Source organism: Carcharodon carcharias, chromosome 1 (genome assembly GCF_017639515.1).
Source record: "Carcharodon carcharias isolate sCarCar2 chromosome 1, sCarCar2.pri, whole genome shotgun sequence".
NCBI lineage: Eukaryota > Metazoa > Chordata > Chondrichthyes > Lamniformes > Lamnidae > Carcharodon > Carcharodon carcharias.
Window position 1 is genome coordinate 9,364,903 of NC_054467.1, and position 23,828 is coordinate 9,388,730.

Sequence of the window (23,828 nt, forward strand, 5' to 3'; positions counted from 1 at the left end):
TCGAAAGCCAATCAAAGTGCCCAGGAAATCACTCTGGCTAGAATCAAGGATCAAAAATAGGGAGATCCTCTATAAATTACAACTCAATAACAAGCACATCCAATACCAAGCTTCAAATTTCTTAATAACTCATCTAAAGACACATGTTACACCACGTTCTACTTACCTGCATTAGTTCAGCGTCTGTTCTATTTGGAAATATTTCTGTCAGTTTTTGTACTTTGATGGCAGTAGAGTCCCCCAAGTCAGTATTAAAATGAGATAAGCCACTGCAGTCCAGAGAAGGTACATCTTTTGGGGAAAGTTGCCCATCCTCAGATGAAAAGTCAACAGGATCATTTCTGGAAGATGTTGAATGGTATATACATATGAATAACTACTACAGGAAGTTAGATAAGATTTGTACAAATAAATACTCCAACAATGCAACAAAAATAGATTGTATACAAAATCACAACACTTTTATACATTGTTTACTTCAGATCCCTCAGAAGGACAGTAAAAATGAAAATGTTCTGACAAAATTAATAGAACATTATGGCTTGGGATACTCTCTCTAGTTTTTAAGGAGAGACACTACAAAAGGATATGCCCATATCCAACTTAACTAATTACTTCACTAGATATTCTCAAAATCTCCAGTATTTAAACTTTTAATTGCCGGTCTGAAAACTTGCAAATGGGTAGGAAAAAGAAAGCAATATTAAATACACATAGTAATCACAATACACTCAGAAAAGACATAAAGTTATGTTACGGACATCATGATGTAATGGGCTACAGGTTGAGCCCACTACCAGGGGAGGAGTGGGACACAGATATTCCACTCTGACAATCCCAGCTCCATCCTAACACTAATGCTCTGCACATTCTAATGTGAACACATTCTCCCAATGTCCCAATTAATTTGCCCCTAACCCACCAAATCAGGAAGTTACATTTTTGATAGTTCCCAAGTGGATCAGAATCTCCTCAGCTGCAGTAAAGTGTTTAGGTGAAATGGATACAACCAATTTTGTCCATAATAGAACATGTGATAATTTTAGAATTTTTCAAGCTGAATCCTCATTACAATAAGCAAAAATACTATTGATTGACTATTTTGGCATCAACATGAGATTTAACTTGCACCATCTTAGAACAAATGGTTGGAGGTGCAGTACTAGACTCATATAAATCAAATTGTTACATGTCTAGTAGCACAAATCCAACAACTTTTGCTTCAAAATCCATGTTAATTTTCGCTTGGCTGACAGACTTGCTGCTTCATTTGTAGCAACCAGTCAGCCTCAAAGCATGACTGGTAACTTGACTAAGCACCTTATACTGACAACGTGTTTTACTTCAAGTGTGTGAAAAAGCCCTTATTCCACTACATTGTAAGTCAACGCCGGAGAAGTAATTTTAAGTTACTTGCCATGCAATTAAGACTAATGGCTGTGAAGTTATAGTAGGTGCAAGCTGGAAGGGTGCACTTGGTTTGCCATAAGAAAGTTGAATTCAAGAGGCTATTCTCTTAACTCTATTCTATGGGATGGTGGATGTACAGAAGCAACAAAACTAATCCATAAACAACTTCAAAAGAATTCCTCAGCCAGGTTAACTAGCAGGTTACTCATCCATATATTCCAAATACAGCACTTGAGTATCAGCCACAATGTTTAATTTGTGAAAGCCTCAGAAGTTTTTTTACAATTAGAATTTTGGTTTCAGAGGGGAAGAAAACATTCCACACACAAAACTTATGTTTTAACAGAGTAGCAATGATAATCAGAGATATGGGCTTGAAGTGACCAAGCTCAACTGTTTTAGGAAGCTAATTAACAGAAGATTAGTTAAATCACAAAAACATCCTAGGATGCTTTACTACAGTAAAGGCAGTACAAAAATGCAAGTTGCTGTTGTTGGTCAGAGATAGTCAGGTATGACTAATGTGCATAGAATTTTCCTATGCAACACCGCACAATTTTAACTTGTTCATGGGGTATATGAATTGCTTGCAAGGTTTACTGCATGCAGATGCTGCCATTGTCCTTCTCGGCTTCAGAGGTTAGAACCATAGAAATGTTACGGTGTAGAAAGAGGCCATTGAGCACAACATGTCTGTGCCAGCCAACAAAGAGAAAAAAGAAACTAGCTGCTCATTTTAATCCCACTTTCCAACACCTGGCCCATAGCCTTGCAGATTACAGCACTTCAGATGCAGATCCAGGCAGCTTTTAAATGAATTGAGTGTTTCAGCCTTAACCACCAACTTAGGCAGTGAATTTCAGATGCCCCCTCTGGGTGAAAAAGTTTTTCATGTCTCTTCTAATCCTTCTACCAATCACCTTAAATCTATGTCCTCTGGTAATTGACCCCTTAGCTAGAGGAAACAAGTCTTTCCTGTCTATCCTATCTAGGCCCCTTATAATTTTGTACAACTCAATTAGGTCACTCCTTAGCCTCCTCTGTTCTAAGGAAAACAACCCTAGCCTATCCAATCTTTCCTCATAGCTGCAATTTTCAAGCCCTGACAACATACCTGTAAATCTCTTCTGCACTCTCTCTAGAACAATTATGCTCTTCCAATAATATGGGGGCCAGAATTGGACACAAAATCCAAGCTGTAGTCTAACTAGCATTTTATACACTTCCAGCATTATGTTCCTGCTTTTGTATTCAATACCTCTACCAATAAAGGAAAACATTTTCTTGACCACCTTGTCCACCTGTCCTGCACCTTCAAGGACCTGTGGACATATACTCTAAGGTCTCTCACTTCCTCAACCCCTCTCAGTAACTTCCCATTTATTGAGTATTCCCCTACTTTGTTTGCGCTCTCCAAATGCATTACCTTGCACTTTTCTGGATTGAATTCCATTTGCCACCTTTCCACCCATTCAAACGAACCATTGATTTAATTCTGGAGACAACAGCTGTACTCTTCATTATCAACTACACGGCAATTTTTGTGTCATCTGCAAATTTCCCAAACATGCCTCCCACATTTAAGTTCAAATCATTAATATACAAAACAAACAGCAACAGCCCCAAAACCGAGTCCTGTGGAACACCACGGAAACCTTTTTCCATTAGCAAAAACATCCATTGACCATTAACCTTTGTTTCCTGTCACTGAGCCAACTTTGGACCCAGCCTGACACCTTCTACTGTATCCCATGAGATCTCACTTTCTTGACTAGTCTGCCATGTGGAATCTTGTCAAATGCCTCACTGAAATCCACATAGGCAACATCCACTACACTACCCTCATCAATCCTCCTTGTTACTTCCTCAAAAAATTCTATTAAGTTAGTAAGACACAAACTTACCCTAACAAGACCATGCTGACTATCCCTGATCAACGTGCACCAAGTGACAGTTTATCCTGTGCCTCAGAATTGTTTCCAATAATTTGTCCACCACTGAAGTCAGACTGACCAGCCTGTAGTTTTCTGGCCTATTCCTCGCACCCTTTTTAAATAATGTTACAACATTCGCAGACCTCCAATCCTCTGGAACCTCACCTATATTTAGTGAGGATTGGGAAATGATCCTCAGAGCATCTGCTATTTCCTCCCTGGCTTCCTTCAACAGCCTGGGATAAAATTCATTTGGCCCTGGTAATTATCCATCGCCAGTCCCTACAAAGCTTCCTCTCTCACTATGCTTACTGTTGCAGGCTTTGAAGGTACAGTCTAAGGAGGCTTGGCGAGTTGCTGCAGTAAATTTTGCAGATGGCACACTCTACTGCCAGTGTGCGCAGGTGGTGGAGAGTGAGAGTGTGCAAGGTGGTGGGTAAAATGCCAATCAAAGTGGGCTGCTTTGCCCTGGAAGATGTCAAGCTTTTACTGTTGTCAGAGCTGCACTCAGACTCCTGCATGTGCCTTTTAGATGGCGTACTGGCTATGGAGAGCCAAAAGAGGAGTTACTTCACACCGAATTTCCAGCCTCTGACTTGATATTGCAGCCATAGCATTAATTTGGCTGGTCAAGCCTCAGTTTCTGGCCAACAGTAACTCCCAGGATATCGATGGCGGGGGGATTCAACGATAGTAATGCCGTTAGATGACAAGGAGATATTTAGACTTCATCTTGTTGCAGGTTGTCATTGCCTGGCACTTGTGTGGCACAAATGTTACTTGCCATTTATCAACCCAAGCCTAAACATTGTTCAGTTAATGCTGCGTGTAGGCACAGACTGCTTCAGTATCTGAGGAGTTATGAACTGGCCAGAACACTCTGCAAACATCAACGAAATTCCCACTTCTGACCTTAAGATAGAGGGAAGGCCATTGATGAAGCAGCAGTAGATGAATGGGCCTAGGACACTGCCCCAAGGAACTCCTGCAGCCATGTCCTGGGGCTAAGATGATTGTCCCCCAGAAACCACAATTATCTTCCCTTGTGCTAGATATGACACCAACCAGTGGAGAGCTTTCCTGCCAATTCCCATTGATTTCAGTTTTGCTCGGGCTCCTTGATGTCACACTCAGTCAAATGCTACCTTGATATCAAGAGCAGTCACTCTCAACTCATCACATTAGACATAAAACATTTCCTTGAAGATTTTAACGATTTTAAAAAAAAGAGCAGAAGCTTATTGGGAATTTTATGTGAAAAAAATAATAAAAATTCTAATATACAGAAAAAAATATTAAGCGTTTTTCAAAACTGCTCTTAACATTAATTAGGATTAGGGCATATATAGCCAGAGTTCTGCGGAAGATAGCCAGCTATAAAGAAAATGGAGTTAATTCTTTCAAATTTCTTTAATTAATATTTACTTTGCACAAGACAATATTGTAGAAACAACAGGGATGAGCAAGCATCTTAACCAAATAAAAGGATTATTTTTTACTAGTCACATGCTTGATAAAATTCAAATTAATTTCATCGCAAGTCTTTTGTTATCAGAGAGGAGATTTTATCGAATAATTATGCATTGGCCCCCCAAGAATATAATCAGAGATGTCTGTTACAACACTTCACATGTCTTCCTCTCTTAGGCTACATTTTAGAAATATGTCAGGGGATGCTTACTGCACAACATGCAAAATCCTTTGCCCCTAATTACTCAGTTACATTAAGAGACAGAGCATTCCATGGTGAAAACAGGATTTGTAAACTGAGAATGCTTACAGAAGTTACAAATGGGGACACAACCGAGTAATGTAGCCATACCCGACTTGCAAATTTTTATAAATGGTGGAAGGCTACTGGGCCTAATGTACATGTATGCATTTAAAAAGGTGGCCTAGGTGATATATTGGATTCCTACACCATTTCAATGTTTCTGGAAGCTTGATTCAATATGACCAGGTTAATGAGATGAAAAACTCTACTGAGCTTGTTCAGTCTCAAAGTAAATCCCAGTGAAAGTTCCCTCATATCACAATACTGACTAAAGTGTTCACGTGGTTCTGCTCAGACGGATCAAATATTACTGGTGTGGGAAACAGAAATGCAATGTTGATAGAGTGTAGAATAATTTCCTGGTTTTCAACCTCAAACATTGAATTTTTAAAAAAATCATGCAGATAACGCAATATCCAAAATAAAAGGCTTTGCCAAGAACAAAACCTATGCTGATCTTAGCACATCAACCGAAATTTTACAAAAGCCTTTTCATTCTTGTTACCATTTCCCTAAAGCAAGGTATTAAAAATCGAAGCTGGAGAGTAGCAATTCAAAAAGGATAGCACAATAGAGATGTGTACAAGGAGTTTTCTACTTAAATCCCAGCAAATTATGATAAACAAAACAGGACTAGAAACATACATTTTGAGTGTAGATAAATGTAAAAACTAAATCATCTCACCTTGAGAAGTGCCTACATATCAATAATTATTTTGCTTGATAATTATTCTTGTGTGAGGTATCTTGGAATATATTATGCCAAAGGCACTACATAAATGCAGTAGATTCAATAGTAACTTTCAAAAGGAAATTGGATAAACTCAAGAGAAAACAATTGCAGATCTCTAGGGAAAGAGAAGTTCAGTGGGTCAAAGAGATGGCATGGCTCTTGCTGTGCTGTATCATTTTATGATTCCAAGTCTTTCTTTCCCATCTCAAGAGTGGGAGCCCCATTCAATCATGCTGCTTCACCCTGACTTTCGAGTTTTGCCATCACATTTTGCAAGTAGATACCAGAAAGATTTCCCTGGAATGGGGCATGTTGCAGCATATGCTGTCATTAGGCTTTTGGCTGTGCCCTTCAGCTCAGAGCTGTTTTTGCCTTGCAAGTTGCCAGATGTATGAACTCAACTTGGCACGGCATGAGCAATTGGACAGTGGGGCTTTACAACAATATATATTTATATAGTCCAAGTTTTGAATCACTTCTCTCTCCCCCCCCACTTGGGTCCTTCAACTCTTTCTTCTCACTTCTTACTCTTCTTCATTCTTTATATTCACTTTCTCTTACTCTTTGGAAGTACTTGGATTGGATGAGTGAGCAGACAAGTCTTTCCAAAACCAGGGTCATTTTATATTTTACAAAGAAAAGATACCATGTAGAAAATTATTAATTAAATCTCATGCAAACAATTATGAAGGGATGAACCAAGGAGGTAGCTTGAAGAGCTCTCAATTTGATGGGGAAAGCAAAGCTAGCTAAAAATTAATCAATAGGCACAATACCAACAACTCTGTAATAACTCAATAAGCTTACCAGCCAGTAATTAAACTATACAAACCAGGAAGATTCAATTTCCATTCCCTGGGCTAAGGAGAGAAAACATCAAGGGTTCTCAACTCCTTTGTGCTATTTAGTGCCCATTGTTGGAAATGCATATGTAGAAAACAGGCAACAAATTGATCTGATATGATGCTCACCCCTTTTTCTGGGCTTGCTAACATACAGTCAAGCAGTGGTCCCTCTAATTTGTTGTGGAGCATGTGGGCAATTTTTTTTTATAATTGCACAGTTTGTGTGGAGACTTTTGGGTTGCTGGGCAACTTAGAGGAAATATTGCAGTCAAGAATCACACATGAATAATAAAAATTTGAAGTGCCAGACAGCAGTCAATATACTTATGAATCATACACTAGCAAGGGGTTAAACTGTTCAAAATAGAACAGTTGGGGAGAGAAATAACTTCTAATAATTTTACTGCAGATTAATGTCACCGAATATAAACCACTGCTAACAATTCTAGGTAAATATGGTACACATGTAAGTGAGTGATTAGACACAGTGTATAAAGTAACACTTACAGTTTTTGAATGCATCCCTTTGGCCTTCCATTTATTGCTGGACATGATAAACTGATCTTGCATGGTTCTTCATTTTCAGATTCAGAGTCAAGAAAAAGGACTCCCTTTTCTTTTGTCCTAAAATATGATAACAGGTTCGACTGCTTTCCTTCTGGTGTCTCTGGTACAATGGTCACTAAATAATTAAAAAGAGAAACAATGTTTTTAAAAATTGTCATGGAAGTCACTGTGTGAAGATTGGATGATCATATGAATCAATGCACTGTTTCATTAAAATTTTAGATGTCAAAATGTATTTTAAAAATTGATGCTTTTTTATCTGGTTATCTATCCTCAGTGGCAGGGGAGACTGCTATAACAATATTTACTGAAACTTCAACCCACCTCTAAACATAACCCGTGGCAAATGCAACCGTTTCAAACCCAATATAGCACGCACGAACCTGTACCTTATTTTCAAATTTTAAACATGAAGCACATGCTTACTGGAGTACCTTATTCCTATTATATCTCTTTTTGCTCCAATGCTAACAGTTTTTAGAAATTTCGGTTAAGCAGTTGAAGTTTATTTCAATTCTATTAAAGGTTTGAAATGGTTTGCTACCTTTGTTTGCCCTGCCTCCTGGCTCTCAATCCCTTTTGGGACATCAGAGCTACTTTGAAAAAAAAAAACACCACTTGATTATCTGTTAAAAAGTTCTGGTTTAGTAAAACAATGAATCTAATAAATAACGTACCAACGCCTATATAATAATCAACACATCTTTTTGCAGTGTGGAAGAGTACATTCATCCGCAACTTCCAAGAGGTGCATACATAGTTAAATTATCCCAACCACAATCATTTTAGCTGGTGGCCTATAGTTATTTTCCTCCATTTGTCTGGATCAAGTTTATAAACCCATTTATTTATCCTCTACAAGAGGGAGTAAAGGCTCTACAAGATTGCAATTTAAAAAAAAAATCAGAGCATATTCTCCTTCCACCCCTCACCCATGAATGCAAATCTAACCCAAATTAGGGAAGGGAGGAGAGAGGAACTCAATTTTAGTTTCCTGCTCTCCCCCACCCCACCCAACTCCCAAGTGCAGGCAAAAATTGTCAGATCAGTAGTTGGGAGATTTTTGACGTAAATGTGCAGCAGTGGTTTTCTTGTGACATTAAGCATGTCAACATGATGTCTTCATATATATGCATCTTGCAAATAGTATTTTTATAAACATGAATTTATGAAATAATTAGCAAAGACTAAAATAGTAAGATATGATTGCAGTATGCACTGTTCTAACTATACTGAACAACTACAAATTATAATCAAAGTAAAAAAATCCAAAGCCATTTCATAAAGAACTATATGAATAAGAAACACTAAAATGTACAGGACTAGGAAAGACAATTTTGTTCCGTCTGAACAATTTCACAAATAGAATATAGTTTGAAGGTGCAGAAAACTTGGATTTATTTTAAAGTGTCAGCCAGGGCCAACAGCTAGGGCACCAAAGCATACACAGACAATCACAGCCTTACATGAAATCTAAAAACTTGTACAAAGGGCTCAGCTGTAAATTTGCAATTAGGAAATGGGAGATACACACAGGCGGGGACATGGGATGACTCAATCAAGAAATGGGAAAGGTCATTTCACACCGTCTGATGGCCTTGAGCCACATCCAGTCAGCCCCCATAAACCTTTTGGAAGGAACAAACATACATTCTTTGCTGTCTCCAAAAGGACAATACCCAGTCTCTGCACTGCAATTACTGTACAAGAACACAATTATCAGCCCACCGGGGGAGGTCATTGTGTTGTGGCCTTTGTTTAACTAATATCATTAAGTTGTAACCGATAGTAAAAAATATATAAACTGTGCTCGTTTGAACCTCAGTGGAGAAGTGCCCGGACGGCCCAGCATTTGCTCCCCGCATGCGTAATAAAGGAACCATTTGAATATTGCATCTGGACTCCGAGTGTTGAAATTTTGTACCAGAGTATTCCTTGGACCGTTCACAGTTCAATAACCAAACTGCGAATGATTTTTGCACCAAAATTCTAGCCAACTCCCTCTTAAAATAACTGATTAGTCTTGATTGCTTTCCTGGGCAATCCAAACATTATCACCTTCCATGAAGTTGTTATAGCCTACTCCTGATAACTTAAAGTAGCCTTTTTTGTATAAAAACCAGAATTATCTACAATTCAAATTCACTAATTTTGAATCAAGAACAGGCTATCTGATATTCCCGTTTATGTTCACTTTGTGTCAGTCATGCAATTGCAGCTTTTCACTCATCCCTGCTGGCAACCAAAACTGAGTTTCTTTCAAATCTTCTCTCCTTAATGGCAGATCGTAGCTACACACTTAGTTGAAGACCATGGAATTCAAATTGGTCTTTGGCAAAAACAAACACAAACAGGTGAAAGGAAGTTGGCATTTGATTCACACCCCTCCTGATTTTTGTCTACAATGGAGTCAAAGGCCAATTTAATCCCACCATGCTGTCACATAAAAAAGTGTGAGCGATAGATTTTGGTAGGAAGAGTAAGGAGAGACAATAGGTTAAGTCATACAATTTTAAAGAAAGCAAGAACAGACAGACCCAGCAGTGTTTGTTCACAAATCTTTGACAGTGGCATAACAGGTTAAAAAAAAAAGCAGTTAATAATGTATATGGGATCCTGAAGTTTATAAATAGAAGCATAGAATAGGAAAGGTATGATGTTATGCTAAGGAGTTCGACCCAAATGAAGTACTGTGTCCAATTCTGGGCAGCACACTATAGGAAGGATACGAAGGCAATGAAAAGGGTACAGAAGAGATTTGCTGGAATGTTTCCAGGGATAGGAATTACAGTTACATGGATAGATTGGATTAGCTGGGATTCTCCTCAGAGCAAAGAAAGCCAAGAGAAGGCCAAGGGAAGTTTTGAAAGAAGAGTTTAAAATCATGAAGGGTTTAGATAGTTTCTCCTTACTTACTCTGTTTCTAATAGCTGACATGATGGAACCGATTTAAGGCTATTAGCAGAAGAACCAGAGGTTTTGTGAGGATTTTTTTTAAACGCATTGAGTCATTAGGATTTGGATTGTGCTGCCTGATAGTGTGGTGAATACAGATTGAACAGCAATCTTCAAAAGGGAATATTTGAAGGAGAAAAAAAATCCAGGAACGTGGAGAAAAAGCAGGGAGATAGAACTAACTGGATTTGCTGTTCGAAAGAGCTGGTGCAGGCCCAATGGGCCTCCTGTGCTAAACTATTCTATGATCGATCTGAAAAATATAAAGTAGGAAATTCAAATTAACAATGGAGGCTATCACTAATATACAGAAGCTGATTGCTTCAGATCTGGATAATGAAACCTAATTTGCCAGCAGTTGGAAAGTAACAGTCATTTAATTTTTCTGTTTTGCAACTGAGGTTACCAGAATCCCTCGCAAGGATTATAGTGGCGGGACAAGGGGTGGGATATAACAGCAAGGGAGGCAAATATGATAGGCCAGGGATGTTTCTTTTTAAATTCTTCCATGGGATGTGGACCTCTCGCTGGCAAGTCCAGCATTTATTGCCCATCCCCAACTTCCCTCGAGGTGGTGGTGGTGAGTCAGCTTCCTGAACCTCTGCAGTCCAACAGATGCAGGTACATCAAAATTGCTGCTGGGAAGGAAGTTCCAGGATTTTGATCCCATGACAGTCAGTGAACAGCGATATATTTCCAGTCAGGCTGGAACAAACTTCCTGAAGGGATGGCAGAGGCAGGTTCAATCAAGGTATTCAAAAGGGAATTGGATTGCTAGCTGAACACACAATGTGCAAGGTTATGGGGCTAAGGCAGGGGAGTGGGACTAGGTGGAATGCTATTTCTGAGAGCCAGTGCAGACTCGATAAGCTTAATGGGCTCCTTCTGCACTGTAAATATACAGTGATATTGTGTGTGGCTTGGAAGGAAATCGTAGGTGGTGATTTTCCCATGCACCTGGTGTTCTTGTCCTTCTAGTTGGTAAAGTTCATGGGTTTGGAAGGTGGTATCTAAGGAACCTTAAGGTAAAAAGCAAAATACTGTGGATGCTGGAAATATAGGACAAAAACAAAAGTACCTGGAAAACTCAGCAGGTCTGACAGCATCTGCAGAGAGGGATACAGTTGACGTTTCGAGTCCATATGACCCTTCATCAGAACTAAGACATATAGAAATGAGATGAAATAAAAGCTGGTAGAGGGGGGTGGGTGGGAGAGATAGAGCTCGATAGGGGGCCAGTGATAGGTGGAAGCCAAGAAAAGACTGCCAAAGATGTCATAGACAAAAGGGCAAAGGGGTGTTGACGGTGGTGATATTATCTAAAGGATGTGCTAATGGTGACATTTAGGGTAGAAAGCAGGACGAGCAAGTGGCAGATGGCCCTAGTGCGGGTGGGGTGGGGTGGGGGGTGTGTGTGTGTGGAGGTAAGGGATCGAAATGGGCTAAACAATAGATCGAAATAAATTTTAAAATAGGAGGAAAAAGAGAAATATATTTATAAAAAAATTTTTTAAATTATTGGAAAAGGGGGGATCAGAAAGGGGGTGGGGATGGAGGAGAGAGTTCATGATCTGAAATTGTTGAACTCAATATTAAGCCTGGGAGGCTGTAAAGTGCCTAGTCGGAAGATGAGGTGCTGTTCCTCCAGTTTGCGTTGAGCTTCACTGGAACACTGCAGCGGGTCAAGGACAGACATGTGGGCATGAGAGCAGGGTGGTATGTTGAAATGGCAAGTGACAGGGAGGTCTGGGTCATGCTTGCGGACAGACCGAAGGTGTTCCGCAAAGTGATCACCCAGTCCGTGCTTGGTCTCTCGAATGTAGGGGAGACCGCATTGGGAGCAGCGAATGCAACAGACTAAATTGAGGGAAGTGCAAATGAAGGGCTGCTTTACTTGAAAGGAGTGTTTCAGCCCTTGGACGATGAGGAAGTAAAGGGGCAGGTGTTGCACCTTCTGCGGTTGCATGGGAAGGTGCGGTGGGAGGGGGTTGAGGAGTAGGGAGTGATGGAGGAGTGGACCAGGGTGTCCCAGGGGGAACGATCCCTGCGGAAGGCTGCCGGGGGGGTGTAAAGGGAAGATGTGTTTGGTGGTGGCATCATGCTGGAATTGGTGGAAATGGCGGAGGATGATCCTTTGAATGCGGAGGTTGGTGGGGTGATAAGTGAGGACAAGGGGGACCCTATCATGGCTCTGGGAGGGAGAAGAAGGTGTGAGGGCGGATGTGTGGGAGATGGGCCGGACATGGTTGAGGGCCCTGTCAACCACCGTGGGTGGAAATCTTCGGTAAAGGAAGAAGGAAGACATGTCAGAGGAACTGTTTTTGAAAATGGCATCATCAGAACAGATGCGACGAAGGTGAAGGAATTGAGAGAATGGGATGGAGTCCTTACAGGAAGTGGGGTGTGAGGAGCTGTAGTCGAGGTAGCTGTGGGAGTCGGTTGGCTTGTAATGAATATTGGTGGACAGTCTATCACCAGAAATTGAGACAGAGCGGTCAACGAAGGGAAGTGTCAGTGATGAAAATGATGGAGGAGTGGAAATTGGAAGCAAAATTAATAAATTTTTCCAGATCCAGACGAGAGCACAAAGCGGCACCAAAGCAGTCATTGATGTACCGGAGAAAGAGTTGTGGGAGGTGGCCTGAGTAGGACTGGAACAAGGAATGTTCCACATACCCCAAAAAGAGACAGGCATAACTGGGGCCCATGCGGGTACCCATAGCTACACCTTTTATTTGGAGGCAGTGAGACAAGTTTAAGGAGAAATTGTTCAGTGAGAGAACAGGTTCAGCCAAACGGAGGAGTGTAGTGGTGGATGGGGATTGTTCGGGCCTCTGTTGGAGGAAGAAGCAGAGAGCCCTCAGACCATCATGTTGGGAGATGGAGGTGTAGAAGGATTGGACGTCCATGGTGAAGAGGAGGCGGTTGGGGCCAGGGAACTGTAAATTGTTGATATGATGTAGGGCATGAGAGGAATTGCAGATGTAGGTGGGAAGAGACTGGACAAGGAGGAGAGAGAATGGAGTCACAAGAAATGAGTTCCATGGGGCAAGAACAGGCTGATATCGAAGGAACATTGGTGTTTTGCTGCAGTGCATCTTGCATATGGTACACACTGCTGCCAATGTGCGTTGGTGGCCAAGTGAATGTTTAAGGTGGTCTACAGGGTGCTGATCAAGCAGGTTGCTTTGTCCTGAATGGTGTTGAGCTTCTTCAGTATTGTTGGAGCTGTACTCATTCAGGCAAGTGGAGGGTACTCCATCATACTCCTGACTTGTAACTTGTAAATGCTGGACATGCTTTAGGGAGTCAGGAGCTGATTTACTTGCCACAGAGTTCCCAGCCTCTGACCTGTTCTATTAGCCACAATATTTATATGGCTGGTCCAGTTCAGTTTCTGGTCAAGGGTAACCTCCTCAGGATATTGGTGGTGGGGGAATTCAGCGACAGTAATTCCGTTGAATGTCAAGGGGAGGTGGTAAGATTTTCTCTTGTTGGAGATGGTCATTGCCTGGCACTTGTGTGGCACAAACATTACTTGTCACTTATCAGCCCAAGCCTTGCTACATACTGGCATGGACTGCTACAGTGTCTGAGGAATCCCAAATGTTACTGGAAATTGTGCAATCATGAGCAAACATTCCCACTTCTGGCCTTATGATAAAAGGAGGGCCACTGATGAAAATGGAACTGAAGATCGTTGGACCCAGGACACTGCCCTGAGGAATTCCTGGGACTGAGATCCAACAACCACAACTTTGTGCTATGTATGACTCCAACCAGTAGAGAGCTTTCCCCTTAACTTCAATTTTGCTAGGGCTCCTTGATGGCACACTCAGTCAAATGCTACCTTAATGTCAAGAGCAGCCACACATCTCCCCTCCAAGTTTGGACCAAGCTTCTAATAAATTTAGGAGCAGAGTGGCTCTGGTGGAATCCAAACTGTGTCAGTGAGCAGACTAGCGTGCAGTTGCCACTTGATAGTGCTAATGAGTAGACTGATGGGGGTGGCTGTTGGACGGATTGGATTTATGCTGCTTTTTACGAACAGGAGATACCTGGGCAATTTTCCACATTGTCGGGTAGATGCCAGTGTTGTAGCTGTACTAGAACAGCATGGCTAGGATCATTGTTAGTTCTAGTGCACAGGTCTTCTGTACTATTGCCAGAATGTTGTGGGTGACCATAGCTTCACATTATCCAGTGCCTTTGGGCATTTCTCGATATCACTGCATTGAATCCAACTGGCCGAAGACTGGCACCTGTAATACAAGGGGCTTCAAAAGGAAGCCAGGGTTTGGGGTGGTTGTGGGGGACCGTGGACATTGGCAGGGGGTGGGGAGGATGTGGGGGTGGGGTGGGAGGGGTTGGGGGGGGTGTGGGGAGGATGTGGCGGTGGGGGGAGGATGTGCGGGGCGGTGGGGGGAGGATGTGCGGGGCGGGGGGGGGGAGGATGTGCGGGTGGGGGGAGGGGAGGATGTGCGGGTGGGGGGAGGGGAGGATGTGCGGGTGGGGGGAGGGGAGGATGTGCGGGTGGGGGGAGGGGAGGATGTGCGGGTGGGGGAGGGGAGGATGTGCGGGTGGGGGGAGGGGAGGATGTGCGGGTGGGGGGAGGGGAGGATGTGCGGGTGGGGGGAGGGGGAGGATGTGCGGGTGGGGGGAGGGGAGGATGTGCGGGTGGGGGGAGGGGAGGATGTGCGGGTGGGGGGAGGGAGGATGTGCGGGTGGGGGGAGGGGAGGATGTGCGGGTGGGGGGAGGGGAGGATGTGCGGGTGGGGGAGGGGAGGATGTGCGGGTGGGGGGAGGGGAGGATGTGCGGGTGGGGGGAGGGGAGGATGTGCGGGTGGGGGAGGGGAGGATGTGCGGGTGGGGGGAGGGGAGGATGTGCGGGTGGGGGGAGGGGAGGATGTGCGGGTGGGGGGAGGGGAGGATGTGCGGGTAGGGGGTGGGGGGGGATGTGGGGGTGGGGGGGATGTGGGTGGTGGGGGAGGGGGGGATGTGCGGGTGGGGGAGGGGAGGATGTGCGGGTGGGGGGGGATGTGGGGGTGGGGGGGATGTGGGGGTGGGGAGGATGTGGGGGTGGGGAGGATGTGGGGGTGGGGAGGATGTGGGGGTGGGGAGGATGTGGGGGTGGGGAGGATGTGGGGGTGGGGAGGATGTGGGGGTGGGGAGGATGTGGGGGTGGGGAGGATGTGGGGGTGGGGAGGATGTGGGGGTGGGGAGGATGTGGGGGTGGGGAGGATGTGGGGGTGGGGAGGATGTGGGGGTGGGGAGGATGTGGGGGGTGGGGAGGATGTGGGGGTGGGGAGGATGTGGGGGTGGGGAGGATGTGGGGGTGGGGAGGATGTGGGGGTGGGGAGGATGTGGGGGTGGGGAGGATGTGGGGGTGGGGAGGATGTGGGGGTGGGGGGGATGTGGGGGTGGGGGGATGGGGGGATGTGGGGGTGCGGGGGATGTGGGGGTGCGGGGGATGTGGGGGTGCGGGGGATGTGGGGGTGCGGGGGATGTGGGGGTGCGGGGGATGGGGATGAGGGTTTGTGGGGGTGGGGGGATGTGGGGGTGGGGGGATGGGGAGGATGTGGGGGTGGGGATGGGGGTTTGTGGAGGTGGGGGGATGTGGGGGTGGGGGGGATGGGGAGGATGTGGGGGTGGGGATGGGGATTTGTGGAGGTGGGGGGATGTGGGGGTGGGGATGGGGGTTTGTGGAGGTGGGGGTGGGGATGGGGGTTTGTGGAGGTGGGGGGATGTGGGGGTGGGGGGGATGGGGAGGATGTGGGGGTGGGGGGGATGGGGGTTGGTGGAGGTGGGGGGATGTGGGGGTGGGGGGGATGGGGGTTTGTGGAGGTGGGGGGATGTGGGGGTGGGGATGGGGGTTTGTGGAGGTGGGGGGATGTGGGGGTGGGGGGGATGGGGAGGATGTGGGGGGTGGGGATGGGGATTTGTGGAGGTGGGGGGATGTGGGGGTGGGGGGGATGGGGAGGATGTGGGGGTGGGGGATGGGGGTTTGTGGAGGTGGGGGGATGTGGGGGGATGGGGGTTTGTGGAGGTGGGGGGATGTGGGGGTGGGGATGGGGGTTTGTGGAGGTGGGGGGATGTGGGGGTGGGGGGGATGGGGAGGATGTGGGGGGTGGGGATGGGGATTTGTGGAGGTGGGGGGATGTGGGGGTGGGGGGGATGGGGAGGATGTGGGGGTGGGGATGGGGGTTTGTGGAGGTGGGGGGATGTGGGGGTGGGGGGGATGGGGGTTTGTGGAGGTGGGGGGATGTGGGGGTGGGGATGGGGGTTTGTGGAGGTGGGGGGATGTGGGGGTGGGGGGGATGGGGAGGATGTGGGGGGTGGGGATGGGGGTTTGTGGAGGTGGGGGGATGTGGGGGTGGGGGGGGATGGGGGTTTGTGGAGGCGGGGGGATGTGGGGGTGGGGATGGGGGTTTGTGGAGGTGGTGGGATGTGGGGGTGGGGGGGGGGATGGGGAGGATGTGGGTGGGGGGGATGGGGGTTTGTGGAGGTGGGGGGATGTGGGGGTGGGGGGGGATGGGGAGGATGTGGGGGGTGGGGATGGGGGTTTGTGGAGGTGGGGGGGGATGTGGGGGTGGGGATGGGGGTTTGTGGAGGTGGGGGGATGTGGGGGTGGGGATGGGGGTTTGTGGAGGTGGGGGGATGTGGGGGTGGGGGGGATGGGGAGGATGTGGGGGGTGGGGATGGGGGTTTGTGGAGGTGGGGGGATGTGGGGGTGGGGGGGATGGGGGTGGGGGGGGATGGGGGTTTGTGGAGGCGGGGGGATGTGGGGGTGGGGATGGGGGTTTGTGGAGGTGGGGGGATGTGGGGGTGGGGATGGGCGATGGGGAGGATGTGGGGGGTGGGGATGGGGGTTTGTGGAGGTGGGGGGATGTGGGGGTGGGGATGGGGGTTTGTGGAGGTGGGGGGATGTGGGGGTGGGGGGGGGATGGGGAGGATGTGGGTGGGTGGGGATGGGGGTTTGTGGAGGTGGGGGGATGTGGGGGTGGGGATGGGGGTTTGTGGAGGTGGGGGGATGTGGGGGTGGGGATGGGGGTTTGTGGAGGTGGGGGGATGTGGAGGTGGGGGGGGGGATGGGGAGGATGTGGGTGGGTGGGGATGGGGGTTTGTGGAGGTGGGGGGATGTGGGGGTGGGGGGGATGGGGAGGATGTGGGGGTGGGGATAGGGGTTTGTGGAGGTGGGGGTGGGGATGGGGGTTTGTGGAGGTGGGGGGATGTGGGGGTGGGGGGGATGGGGAGGATGTGGGGGTGGGGGGGATGGGGGTTGGTGGAGGTGGGGGGATGTGGAGGTGGGGATGGGGGTTTGTGGAGGTGGGGGGATGTGGAGGTGGGGGGGGGGATGGGGAGGATGTGGAGGTGGGGATGGGGGTTTGTGGAGGTGGGGGGATGTGGGGGTGGGGGGGATGGGGAGGATGTGGGGGTGGGGATGGGGATTTGTGGAGGTGGGGGGATGTGGGGGTGGGGATGGGGGTTTGTGGAGGTGGGGGTGGGGATGGGGGTTTGTGGAGGTGGGGGGATGTGGGGGTGGGGGGGATGGGGAGGATGTGGGGGTGGGGGGGATGGGGGTTGGTGGAGGTGGGGGGATGTGGAGGTGGGGATGGGGGTTTGTGGAGGTGGGGGGATGTGGGGGTGGGGGGGGGATGGGGAGGATGTGGGGGGTGGGGATGGGGGTTTGTGGAGGTGGGGGGATGTGGAGGTGGGGGGGGGGGATGGGGAGGATGTGGAGGTGGGGATGGGGGTTTGTGGAGGTGGGGGGATGTGGAGGTGGGGATGGGGGTTTGTGGAGGTGGGGGGATGTGGAGGTGGGGGGGGGGGATGGGGAGGATGTGGAGGTGGGGATGGGGGTTTGTGGAGGTGGGGGGATGTGGGGGTGGGGGGGATGTGGAGGTGGGGGGGGGGATGGGGAGGATGTGGAGGTGGGGATGGGGGTTTGTGGAGGTGGGGGGATGTGGAGGTGGGGATGGGGGTTTGTGGAGGTGGGGGGATGTGGAGGTGGGGGGGGGGGATGGGGAGGATGTGGAGGTGGGGATGGGGGTTTGTGGAGGTGGGGGGATGTGGGGGTGGGGATGGGGGTTTGTGGAGGTGGGGGGATGTGGGGGTGGGGGGGATGGGGAGGATGTGGGTGGGTGGGGATGGGGGTTTGTGGAGGTGGGGGGATGTGGGGGTGGGGGGGGGATGGGGAGGATGTGGGTGGGTGGGGATGGGGGTTTGTGGAGGTGGGGGGATGTGGGGGTGGGGATGGGGGTTTGTGGAGGTGGGGGGATGTGGAGGTGGGGGGGGGGATGGGGAGGATGTGGGGGGTGGGGATGGGGGTTTGTGGAGGTGGGGGGATGTGGGGGTGGGGGGGATGTGGAGGTGGGGGGGGGGGGATGGGGAGGATGTGGAGGTGGGGATGGGGGTTTGTGGAGGTGGGGGGATGTGGAGGTGGGGATGGGGGTTTGTGGAGGTGGGGGGATGTGGAGGTGGGGGGGGGATGGGGAGGATGTGGAGGTGGGGATGGGGGTTTGTGGAGGTGGGGGGATGTGGGGGTGGGGATGGGGGTTTGTGGAGGTGGGGGGATGTGGGGGTGGGGGGGATGGGGAGGATGTGGGTGGGTGGGGATGGGGGTTTGTGGAGGTGGGGGGATGTGGGGGTGGGGGGGGGATGGGGAGGATGTGGGGGGTGGGGATGGGGGTTTGTGGAGGTGGGGGGATGTGGGGGTGGGGATGGGGGTTTGTGGAGGTGGGGGGATGTGGGGGTGGGGATGGGGGTTTGTGGAGGTGGGGGGATGTGGGGGTGGGGATGGGGGTTTGTGGAGGTGGGGGGATGTGGGGGTGGGGATGGGGGTTTGTGGAGGTGGGGGGATGTGGGGGTGGGGATGGGGGTTTGTGGAGGTGGGGGATGTGGGGGTGGGGATGGGGGTTTGTGGAGGTGGGGGGATGTGGGGGTGGGGATGGGGGTTTGTGGAGGTGGGGGGATGTGGGGGTGGGGGGGGGGGGATGGGGAGGATGTGGGTGGGTGGGGATGGGGGTTTGTGGAGGTGGGGGGGATGTGGGGGTGGGGATGGGGGTTTGTGGAGGTGGGGGGATGTGGGGGTGGGGGGGTGGGGGGGGGGGGGATGGGGAGGATGTGGGTGGGTGGGGATGGGGGTTTGTGGAGGTGGGGGGATGTGGGGGTGGGGATGGGGAGGATGTGGGTGGGTGGGGATGGGGGTTTGTGGAGGTGGGGCTCCCTCTCTCACCTGCCGGTGTTGCCTCCTCCCGGAAGCCAGTATCTGGCGGGGTGCCGGCTCCGAGGCGGATGCCGCACTGTCGGTCCCGGTCGCCGTTCTCCCGCACGGAGCCGCCTCCGCCTTTCTTCTCATAACGGAACCGGTCGAGGTTGAAGGAGCTCATCCGGGGATTGGAACGTTCGGGACGATTCAAAGAGGAGATTCGAACGCGGATCCGTTGGAACAGTCAGTGTCCGCCGGCTCGCGACGGCGGCGGCGGCGGCAACTCGGGTCTGTCCTGGGATCGCAGCAGATCGGAACTGAGGAACAGAAGGCTTCAGGCCTTCCGGTGCATCGTTAAAAAGATCCACCCACCCCGCTATAACATATATTTATATATATACATCTAATTCTTTATTATAAAGGACTTTCCCGCGAACCGCGCCGTTCCGCGGACCCGTCAGCAACACACGCCCCTATTGGCGGATATCCCGTGGAATGGTCCAATCGGAGGGCCGCATGAATGTGAGTGGGTGTGGGGGGGAGGGGCGTGTCCCGTGACGTCACTGGTCAAGGGTGGGCGGGGCCTTCCCTGAGGGAGAGTCACCAGTGGGAGGGTCAGCAAAATGGAGCATCCACTTCCTTGCCATTATTATTTCTTTATTTACTTTTTCATGGGATGCTGGCATTCATTGCCCATCCCTAACTGCCCTTGAGAAGGTGGTGGGCAGCCACCTTACTGAACAGCGGCAGTCCCTGTGGTGTAGGTCCTCCCACAGTGCTGTTAGGGAGAGAGTTCCAGGATTTTGACCCAGCGACGGTAAAAGGAGTGGCGATATATTTCCAAGTCTACTCCCAAGAGGGGGTGGCGTTGCACTATTGATCAATGAGTCAATTACTGCAGTCAGGAGGGATGACATCTTAGAAAGTTCCTTAAATGAGGCCATCGGGGTAGAACTTGAAAACAAAAAGGCAGCGATCACTTTTCTGGGAGAGTACTATAGGCCTCTAAATAGTCAGGGGGAGATAGAGAGGCAGATATGTAGGCAAATCTCACAGAAGTGTAAAAATAATAAGGTATTGATAGGGGATTTCAACTTCCCCAATATTAACTGGGATGGTCTTAGTGTGAAAGGCTTAGAGGGGGTGGAATTCTTAAAGTACACCCAGGAGAGCATTTTGAGCCAGCATGTAGAAAGTCCTGCAAGAGGAATGGTACTGGACCTAATCTTAGGGAATGAAGCCGGGCAAGTGGTAGAAGTGTCAGTGGGGGAGCATTTAGAGAATAGTGGCCATAACTCTGTCAGATTTAAGGTACTTCTGGGAAAGGACAAAGATGGGCTGGAAATAAAGGTCATGAATTGGAGGAAGGCTGATTTAAATATGGTAAGACTGGATCTGGCCAAAGTGAACTGGGAGCAGCTACTTGTAGGAAAGATTATACCAGACCAGTGGGAGTCATTCAAAAAGGCAATAATGAAAATTCAGGGCCAACATGTTCCTGTAATGGTGAATGGTAGGACCAACAAGTCTAGGGAACCCTGGTTGTCAAGGGGTTTAGAGGATTGGATAAGGGGGAAAAAGGAGGCTTATGGCAGATACAGAGGGCTGAAAACAACAGAAGCCCTAGAATAATAAAGCAAGTGTAGAGGGGTACTTAAAAAAGTAATTAGGAGAGCAAAGAGGGGATATGTAAAAACACTGGTGGGCAAGATAAAGGAAAATCCCATGGCATTTCATAAATATATTAAGGGCAAGAGGATAACCAGGGAAAGAATAGGGCATACTGGGGACCAAAGTGGCAATCTGGAGCTGGAGGATGTAGGTGAGTTTTTGAATGATTACTTTCCATCTGTGTTCACTATGGAGAAGGACGATGTAGATGTAGAAATCAGGGAGGGGTCACTGTGATATATTTGAACAAATTAGCATTGAAAAGGAGGAGGTTTCAGCGGTTATAGCTGGCTTAAAAGTGGAAAAATCCCCAGGCCCACATGAGATGCATACCAGGCTGCTATGTGAGGCAAGGGAGGAGATTGCTGGGGCTCTGACTCTAATTTTCAAATTCTCTCTGGCCACAGGAGAGGTGCCAGAAGACTGCAGGATAGCAAATGTGGTACCATTATTCAAGAAGGGTAGTAGGGCTAAACCAGGAAATTACAGGCCAGTGAACCTAACATCAGTGGTAGGGAAACTATTGGAAAAAATTCTGAGGGACAGCGTTAATCTCACTTGGAGAGGCAAGGATTAATCAGGATGGTTAAAGTCAGCTTGGCTTTGTTAGGGGCAGATGATGTCTAACAAATTAGATTGAATTTTTCAAGGAGGTGACTAGTTGTGTAGATGAGGGTAGTGCAGTTGGTGTAGTCTACATGGACTTCAATAAGGCTTTTGACAAGATCCCGCATGGATGAATGGTCAAGAAGGTAAGAGCCCATGGGGTCCAGGGCAATTTGGCAAATTGGATCCAAAATTCGCTTAGTGGCAGGATGCAGGGGGTGAATGGTCGAAGGTAGTTTTTGCGATTGGAAGCCTGTGACAAATGGTGTACCGCAAGGATCAGTGCTGGGACCTTTGCTGTTTGTAGTGTACATTAATGATTTAGATGTGAATATAGGAGGTATGATTAGTAAGTTTGCAGATGACATGAAAGTTAGTTGTGTCATAAATATTGAGAAGGAAAGCCTTAGACTACAGGACGATATAGATGGACTGGTAAGATGGGCAGAGCAGTGGCAAATGAAATTTAATCCTGACAAGTGCAAGGCGATGCATTTTGGGAGGACTAACATGGCAAGGGAATACACAATGAATGGTAGGACCCTAGAAAGTACAGAGGATCAGAGGGGCCCTGGTGTACATGTCCATAGATCCTTGAAGGCAGCAGCACAGGTAGATAAGGTGGTTAAGAAGACATATGGAATACTTGCCTTTATTAGCAGAGGCATAGAATATAAGAGCAGTGTTGGCGTTGTATAAAATGCTAGTTAGGCCACAGCTTGTGTACTGTGTGCATTTCTGGTCGCCACACTATAGGAGGAATGTGATTGCACTGGAGAGGGTGTTGCCTGGGCTGGAGCATTTCAGCTATGAAGAAAGACTGGATAGGTTAGGGTTGTTTTCCTTAGAGCAGAGAAGGTTGAGGGGAGACCTGAGAGGGGTATACAAAATTATGAGGGGCATAGATAGGGTAGATAGGAAGAAACTTTTCCCCTTAGCGGAGGTGTTAATAACCATGGGACATAGATTTAAGGTAAGGGGCAGGAGGTTTAGATGGGATAAGGACAAAATTTTTCATCTGGAGTGGTTGGAATCTGGAACACACTGCCTGAGGGGGTGGTAATGGCAGGAACCCCCACAACATTTAGAAGCATTTAGATGAGCACTTGAAATGCCAGAGCATATAGGGCTACAGGCCAAGTGCTGGAAACCGGGATTAGAACAGATAGGTGCTTGATGGCCAGTGCGGACACGATGAGCTGAAGAGCCTGTTTCTGTGTGGTATAACTCTTTGACTCTAAGTCCGGATGGTGAGTGGCTTGGAGGGGGAACTTCCAGGTGATGCTGTTCCCATGTGTCTGCTGCCCTTGTTCTTCTAGATGGTAGTGGTCATGGATTTGGAAGGCGCTGTGGAAGGAGCCTTGGTGAGTAGCTGCACTGCATCTTGTAGATGATATGTACTGCTGCCACTGTGCATTGGTAATGGAGTGAGTCAATGTTTAAGGTGGTGGATGGAGTGCCAATCAAGCAGGCTATTTTGCCCTGCATGGTGTTGAATTTTTTGAGTGTTGTGGGAGCTGCACTCATCCACACAAGTGGAAAGCGTTCCATCACACCCTTGAATTGTGCCTTGTAGATGATGGACAGGCTTTGGGGAGTCAGGAGGTGAGTGATTTTGGAGAATGACTTAGGAAGAGAAGGATTAAAAAAGGACTTGCATTTATACAACTTCTTTTACAACCACAGGATGTCTCAAAGCATTTTGTAGCCAAGGAAATACTTTCTAAAGTGTTGTCGCTGTGTAATGTAGGAAATGTGGCAGACAATTTGCACACAGTTAGCTCCAACAAACAACATAATGACCAAATAATCTGTTTTTCTGATGTTGTTTGAGGGATAATTTGAGGGATAAATATTTTGGTCAGGATGCTGCTGGTCCAGTCAGGGGGTTGGTGGCACAGTGGTCTCAGCAGTGTCACCAGGAATGGTGGCTATTTCTGAGGTTGCACTGGGAGGAAGAGGATGCAACAATGACATGTGCCCCTCAAAACTAGTAAGTGGGGTCTGAGGGTGTCGGAGTCAGTCCCAGGTCACCATTGCAGGAGTTCCTCTGGATAGTTTCCTCAGCCCAACAATCTTCAAATGCTTCATCAATGACCTTCCTTCCATCATAACGTTAGAAATG

The 23,828-nt window shown here is 48.3% G+C and overlaps 1 protein-coding gene across 2 annotated transcripts in view; it reads right to left on the reverse strand.

The window, feature by feature from the left end:
- The window catches only part of LOC121270816 (SWI/SNF-related matrix-associated actin-dependent regulator of chromatin subfamily A containing DEAD/H box 1-like), a 94,031-nt gene extending 74,287 nt beyond the window's left edge, over positions 1-19,744 (reverse strand). For both annotated transcript variants that reach the window (XR_005941625.1, XM_041176319.1), the window contains exons 1-3: positions 19,454-19,744; positions 7,204-7,378; positions 167-341 (exon numbers count right to left, since the gene is read on the reverse strand). Coding sequence is in view for 1 of the 2 variants with exons in the window: in XM_041176319.1 (XP_041032253.1) it covers positions 167-341; positions 7,204-7,378; positions 19,454-19,607 (504 nt within the window). In the remaining variant the exon portion in view is untranslated. The remainder of the gene's footprint in view (positions 1-166; positions 342-7,203; positions 7,379-19,453) is intronic.
- Between the last annotated feature and the right edge of the window lie 4,084 nt (positions 19,745-23,828).